The sequence below is a fragment of the Canis aureus genome, chromosome 8, assembly GCF_053574225.1.
Source record: "Canis aureus isolate CA01 chromosome 8, VMU_Caureus_v.1.0, whole genome shotgun sequence".
NCBI classification, from domain to species: Eukaryota; Metazoa; Chordata; class Mammalia; order Carnivora; family Canidae; genus Canis; species Canis aureus.
The window spans coordinates 21,338,415-21,346,104 of NC_135618.1; the positions used below are offsets into that span (position 1 = coordinate 21,338,415).

The 7,690-nt window shown below is 44.8% G+C and overlaps 1 protein-coding gene across 5 annotated transcripts in view; it reads right to left on the bottom strand.

Annotated features, from left to right (window-relative positions):
* EVI5 (ecotropic viral integration site 5) overlaps nucleotides 1–5,767 on the bottom strand; it is a 193,283-nt gene extending 187,516 nt beyond the window's left edge. For 4 of the 5 annotated variants that reach the window (XM_077905439.1, XM_077905441.1, XM_077905446.1 and 1 more), the window contains exon 1: nucleotides 5,749–5,767. In XM_077905439.1, coding sequence (XP_077761565.1) covers nucleotides 5,749–5,751 — 3 coding nt within the window. In that variant the 5' untranslated portion in view covers nucleotides 5,752–5,767. Of the gene's footprint in view, nucleotides 1–5,040; nucleotides 5,197–5,748 lie in introns of those variants that run through there. The other variant, XM_077905436.1, reaches the window with a different exon arrangement.
* Between the last annotated feature and the right edge of the window lie 1,923 nt (nucleotides 5,768–7,690).

Here is a 7,690-nt window from a genome sequence, read left to right on the forward strand (position 1 = left end):
CACTGGCAACCAAACTGCTACCCTCCAAGAACAAAACTGAAAGATACTCTCTGGGAAATCTGGCCAGACCAAAGGAAAGATGCTAGAGTAACTCCAACAGTCCACCTGAACCAATGGTTTCAATCTTGGCCACAAAGGGGAATCACCTGGACAACTTTAAAAAATACTGATGTTAATCTATGGGGATAGAAATCAGAATATCAGTTGCCTCTGGGCAGGGAGTAAAGGAAGACAAAGAGATATAAAGGAATTCTTTCTAAGGTTCTCTGTATCCTGTGTTGATGATATGGGTGTATACATGACAAAATCAAACTACACTTAAAATTTGTGTATCTTTCTGTATGCAATCATACCTAAATGTTTAAAAAATATTGCTACTTGGGTCCTAATCTGAGTGATTCAGTTGTATTTAGTTTAGCTGTGTGTTTGTGTATTTTTAAAGTTCCCCATATGATCCCTGGGTGGCTCAGTGGTTTGGCGCCTGCCTTTGGTCCAGGGCGCCATCCTGGAGTCCCGGGATCGAGTCCCGCGTCGGGCTCCTGGTGTGGAGCCTGCTTCTCCGTCCTCCTGTGTCTCTGCCTCTCTCTCTCTCTCTCTCTCTCTCTCTCTCTATCATAAATAATAAATAAATAAATAAATATTTTAAAAAATAAAGTGCCCCATATGATTCTAATGTGCAACCAAAACTGAGAACCACTGTTCTATGGAGTTCATAGAGTAAAACTGGAAGTAAGCCCCATCTACAAGCTCAGGGCTTCCAATCGGCTTTTAGTTGTCCACTCTCACTCATGAACAAAAACCAAGGATTATCAAAACTCTGAGGAGGATCTCTAGTGCTGAGGCTATGCCAAACAGAAAAAAAGTAACTTGGAGGAAACAAACTATGCAAGGAAAAAGAAAGCTTAAAGAAACTATCTTTAACATTCTCAGATAGATAAAAGAAGATAAGGCATTCGTGAAACAAGAAAGACATAGAAAAATACACAACTAAGTAGAAAAGAAGCCAAACCTACAGGCCTGCATAAGGGAATACGGTCAAAAGCTGATATGCTTCACTCATAGAACCCCAGGCAGGGTCAGGACTTGGGAGTTTCCAGACAGTATGTGGTCAGTCAGTGGGGACGAGGTATGGGGCTGAAGAGCAGGTTAGCAATTTAAAGTCTGCATCAGGGATCCCTGGGTGGCGCAGCGGTTTGGTGCCTGCCTTTGGCCCAGGGCGCGATCCTGGAGACCTGGGATCGAATCCCACATCGGGCTCCCGGTGCATGGAGCCTGCTTCTCCCTCTGCCTGTGTCTCTGCCTCTCTCTCTCTCTGTGACTACCATAAATAAATAAAAATTGAAAAAAAAATTTAAAAATAAAATATATATATATCTTTTAAAAAAAAAAATAAAATAAAGTCTGCATTAAGGGCAGCCCCGGTGGCTCGGCGGTTTAGCGCCACCTTCAGTCCACAGCGTGACCCCGGGGACCCGAGATCGAGTCCCATGTCAGGCTCCCTGCATTGAGCCTGCTTCTCCTTCTGCCTGTGTCTCTGCCTCTCTTTCTCTGTGTCTCTCATGAATAAATAAATAAAATTTTTAAAAATTTTAGTCTGCATCAAATTTATAAAATATAGACCCTCTAGTTCCCTTCATTTATGTCAACTCATAAATTTATTCTCTAGAAACAGTGACTTGGAGAGACTCCAGACTCCCAAAGACTGGAGTGAGGCTAAGGTTGAAAGCCAAGGGATTAAGCAGAAGCTTGTATAGTAAATAGCAGCCCCTATCCACCCACAGCCCACTTCTTTGCTCAGCTCTCAGAACAGTGCGAGCCAGTCATATTACCTCCCCCACTTTCTCCCCTGTCCAGTTTGATTTAAATGTCTTTTTTGCATGCTGCCAAACCAATTTTGATAATAGCACTTTTAGTGGAGGATAAAGGTCTCTTCTTGAGTTTCTACTTAACCTTCCTAGACTCTAAACCCCTTAAGGGCAGGGGCAGCATCTTAATCAGCTTTGTATCTACAAAGGCCTAACACAGTGATTTTCAATATACTCAATACTATATACTCCTTAATTGGTACTAGACTAGACACTAGACACCACACACACACACACACACACATAGAAATTGGAAAACTAGAACATACAAAGTATAATTTGGATTCAGTCCTGAGTGAAGATTAAAGTCTTAAATAGCTGTACTTCTATATAGTAGCCACAAATGACATTTTAAAATATCATTTAAAGGGGATCCCTGGGTGGCTCAGTGGTTTGGCGCCTGCCTTTGGCCCAGGGCGCGATCCTGGAGTCCCGGGATCGAGTTCCGCGGAGGGCTCCTGGTGTGGAGCCTGCTTCTCTGTCCTCCTGTGTCTCTGCCTCTCTCTTTCTCTCTCTACATGTATCATGAATAAATAAATAAATAAATAAATAAATCTTTAAAATATATATATATCATTTAAAGTAACATCAAAAATTTCAAATAGCTAAGAATAAAAGATATGCAAGACTTCTACACAGAAAACTACAAAACATTACTGAAATTTTAAAAAGACTTAAATAAATACAAGTATATGCCACGCTCATATACTAGAAAACTCAATGTTAAGATACTCTCCAAACTGATATATATAGATTCAATTCCAATTTCCAAAATCTATTGAAATTGACAAGCAGAATCTGAAATTTATACGGAAATGCTAAGAGGAAAGAACTGACCAATATTTAAAAAAAACAAAGAGGCCTTATACTATCACATATCAAGGCTTATTATACAGTTACATTAATTAATAGTGATACTGGTGCAAGGATAACAAATAGACCAGTAAAACAAAATAGAGTACCCACAAACAGATCCACACTTAAACAATCACCTGATTTATGAGAAAGTGCCACACAGTGCAGAGGGACAAGTATGGTACTTTATTTTCAAAAATGGTGCTAGGTCAAAAAGATATTCACCTGGCTAAAAGTGAATCTTGATCCCCTACAATCCACCTGAAATTTACTCGAAATTGCACAAATTAAATGTGAAAAGTAAAACAAAATAAAACTTCTGTAAGGAAAAAAACTTCTGTAAGGTAACATAGGAAAATAACTTCATATTCTTAGGCTAGGCACGATTTCTTAAATAGGGCACAGAAAGCAGTACTCAAAGAAAAACAGTAAATACATTTCATTGAAATTAACAATGTCCATCAAAAAAAAAAGAAAAAACACTATTAAAAGATGGAAAGACAAAATGGAATAAGATAAACTATGTATAGGTTACAGATATGGATATGTGTGTGTGTGTACCTCCCAGAAAGGGCTCTTATCGAAAAAATCCTAAAAAATAAGACTCAGACATCTCACAAAAGAAGACATACAAATGACCAATAAAAGATAAAGCCACAACCATTAGGAAAACACAAAATAAAACCACACTAATATATTATTGCACCTCTACCAGAATAGCAAAAATGTTTTGAACTGACAAGCATCAGCAAGAATGTGGGGTAACTGGATTACCATTCCCTGCTAATTAGCACAACCACTTTGGGAAAATGTTCAACAGTACCTAATGCTAGAGTTTTATCATTCACATACCTCACAAACCAACAATTCCACTCCCAGGTCTAAACCCCAACCTAGGGATCCCTGGGTGGCGCAGCGGTTTGGCGCCTGCCTTTGGCCCAGGGCGCGATCCTGGAGACTCGGGATCGAATCCCACATCGGGCTCCCTGCATGGAGCCTGCTTCTCCCTCTGCCTATGTCTCTGCCTCTCTCTCTCTCTCTGTGTGTGACTATCATGAATAAATAAATAAATAAAATCTTAAAGAAAAAAAATTTTTTTAAAGAAAAAAAATGTTTTTAATAAAAAAAAAAAAAAAAATAAACCCCAACCTAGAAATACTGTTTCCTGAACTGCGATGGCACACTTAGTAAAAAAAAAAAAAAAAAAAAATCCTTTACCTGCACTCCGGATTGTGCACTTTTTCTGTTTATTATTCTTCAATAAGTTTTCTAAGTTTTCTTGACACAAAGTTCTCAGAGACCGTAAGGCTAGTAGCGTTTTAGAACAGAAAAGGAGCTTCAGGTGAACTCAACAAAGTTTACGAATGAAATTAAAAACCAATAAAAAAAAAAATAAAAAAAAAAACTGCTAACACATATCAGTCCAGAACAAAAGTAAAAACCACCAACAGATAGCTTTTCTTGATTTTCAAGGAGCACTGGGTTTCTCTCATTTCAGCGAAGAAAGGAGTTTATTATTCTACAGTGTAACCCAAAGAAAAGATATCTGTGCAAGAAAATGCTGCTTTTTCAAAGTCACCTCTAACGGCAAAGGATACAGGGAAAAGCAAAGGAACCACTCCAAAGTTTTTGTTAACTCTTCGTTGAAAGGATGACAACTGACTTAAGACGCCCCCCTCCCCTCAAAAAAAAAAAAAAAAAGGCACAAAGAAATCACGGCAATTCTAAAGCAAACACCAACACCACAATCCAATGTACCGGAAATTCTGCGGTCAATCTGAGGCTTGCCCCGCTAGTCATGAGGTGATCCGGGCACGGGTGCGATCGCTGCCCGAGCGCATCCCTGGGGCTCACGCAGCACACCTGGCGAGCCCGTCACCCACCCGCCTGGAGAAACGCCTTGCGCAGAATCCCGGGGCCCACGTAAAGACGCCAACTTTGCAAGTCAGGGGCGCCGGCGGTCTCAGTCCGCGAAGACGCCCGGCGAGCACGGACTCCTGGCCTCGAGGGCGGGGCCGAAAGGTCAGCGTCCCCCGGGAGCCGCGGGCGAGCGCCCCCGAAGCCGCCCGGTCCCTCCGCCTCGCGGCGAGTCCAGTGCAGGCGCCGCCGGCGAGCTTCCTAGCCGGCGCCCACGGCGGGAGGGTCCCGGGCCGCCGCGGCCTCAGCGAACTTAGGCCCCGGCGGCGCCGAGCGCGCCCGCCCCGCTCGTGCGGCAAGTTCGGCGGCGGCCCCCGCTCGCCGCGCCGCGGCCCCGCCGTCCGCCGCGCGCCCAGCGGAACCCGGGCTCGCGGCCCGCCCGGCCTGGCGCGGCGCCCCTCACCTTGGAAACGTTGGGTGGACTCCGCCGTAAACATTAACTTCCCATCCAGCCGGCAGCCTCGCCGCCGCGTCTCAGCGCCTCGGCCCCGCTCCGGCTCCCCGGGCCGCCTTCCTCGCCCCCCGGAGCGCCGCGCCCGCCCGGCAGCTCAGGGCCGCCTCCGAGCCTCGCGCAGCCTGCGGGCGCCGCCGCGGCGCTGCTCCCCGACCCCCGGCCCCCTGCCCTGCCCGCCCGCAGGCTCCTCCGGGGTCCGGCCCGCCGCGTCAGGAAAGCCCAGGGCGCAGGCGCGGCGGGGCCTTAAAGAGACCGGCCGCCTCTACCGCATAATGGGTTCGAGCAGGTTAGGGGCCGGGCGGCCGGAGGAGAAAAGGAGAAGCCGAAGGGATTGGGCCGTGGGGGAACCGGGGCGGGGAAATCCCGCTCCCTCCCCCGCCTCTCTTTGAAAGCGCTCAGCCCTCGGCCTTACAAGCTGCAGACTTCCCGGTCTCTTGAACCGCCCCCTTGCGCGTACGAGCTGCCCCGGACACCACCCCCCCCCAGCGGGCCCCGCACGACCCCGAGCTCGCAGCTGCGGGCCTCCCGCTACCGCCTCGCCCACGCGCCTCCCAGGCCGCCGGCCCCCGGCGCCTAGCGCAGGCTTCCGAAAGGCCCCCCGAGCTCCCCGAGAGTGACCTCGGTCACTCTCCAAAACAATGATCACTGTGCAAATACCATTTGTGATGGCAAATGCTTCTACCTTCAGTCTTCTGGCCACGCTGGGTTTATGCAGAGTCCGACAGGGGGCGGAACATGGGCACAAACACGTGAAGTCCAGCCGGGCAACCATCCAGTATCAACGAAGAAATAAATTCTTAGAAGTAGTTAGTTTGGGACCGAAACTATCTACCAATTCCAGTCCAACTCCAAGAAAGGCGGACAAGAAAAAATGATAAGAGCAATATAAATTACTTTCATTACACATTTGTAAGTTACAAAATGACAACTGCCAGCACAAAAGGACTCCAAAATTGTTTGCCTAAATATTAGATAGCCCCCGGTTATTTTCTGATATAAATTTACAATCTCCAGAAGGGATTCCACTGTGGTAAGCATTTTAGAGAAAAGAACTCTCCTTTAAAAAAAAAAAAAACAGGCTTAGGAAATACTAAAATATAGGAAGTAGAAACATGCCCTCCACCCAGCTAGCAACTTTGAAACCTTGAAATTTTAAGGGGCAAACTTTTTCATGACTTTTAGGTCATGCCATTATTTAAAGTCAATTTTGGTCAACAATTTTATGGAAACTGAATCCATTTTGTATAAGAAAGTTAAGAGATAGGGCAGGCCTGGTGGCTCAGCGGTTTAGCGTCTGCTTTCAGCTGCTTTCAGCGTGATCCTGGAGACCTGGAATCACGTCCCACGTAGGGATCCTTGCATGGAGCCTGCTTCTCCCTCTGCCTGTGTCTCTGCTCTCTCTCTCTCTCTCTCTCGCTCTCTCTCGAATAAATAAATAAAATCTTAAAAAAAGAAAAAGTTAAGAGATATTTTGAAAATCTACTTCTCCTTCCTGTATTATATCTATCAGCCAATCCTCTGAAATTTTCCTTGAATCTGTTCTATCTCCTTCATCACCACCCTAGTCTAAGCCACCTGGGTGAAGGGGGAGTGCCTAACCTACTCTTCTAAATGGCTTACCCACATTCGCCCTAGTTCCTCTCTCATCTCTTCTCCACACAAAAGACTACATGTGACCCTGTCACTTCCCAGGTAAACCACTTACATAGCTTCCCATTCTCTTAGACAAAATCCCTTACTAACCAAGCCCTGCATATTCAGGTGCCTTGTCAATCAATCTCTTCTCTCCACCTTATCTTACTGTTCAAACTACTTCTGTCTCTTCCAACCTGCTCTCTGTTCCATCCACACTGGCCTCCTCCAATCCCTCAAATCTTCCTCTTTCCACAGAGCTTGTGCAAATGCTTTGTTCAGTGCAAGTAGCATTTCCAACCTTCATCCTTCTGACTTCAGTCAGCTCTTGTCTGTACCTCTGAGAAGCACCTTCAGACCTCACCTTGGTCTCTTCTTATCACAGTGTGCTAAAATGGTAGTTGTATAATTTTGTTGAATTTTTATTCCCCACCACTGGACTATACATTCATAAGTCCAGGAGCTTGGTTTTCTTTGGATCATGTTTATATTTCCATATTTGTTCAATATGTTTTTGTTTAATTGATGAATGAAAATCATAGAATGTTAGAATTTGAACAAGATGTGGCTTAAAGATTACCTAAGTCATAGAAAGGTAAAATGTCACAGTTTGACATTTGGAATCAGAAACTAAAAAAAACTCGTTATTTTTAAAACCGATTTTATATTGTTTTAGCTGGGCTATCACAATATTCTTTGGGTAACCTATAAAATGGAGTTCTCAAAGCTCCTGGTATAAACCCCTATATTAATGGTAGCTACAGGACAGGCCCACATGGAACTAATAACATTGGTTGCTTCAAGAGAGGAAAACTGGGTGCCTGGGAGACAGGACTGCCCTTTTGTACCTTTTCAGTTTCCACCCATGTGAACATATTACCTTTTAAAAAATAAATAAATGACACAATAGAGTGCTTACTGTATGGTTTTATTTATTTGAAGTTCCAGAAAAGGCAAAACCAAATCA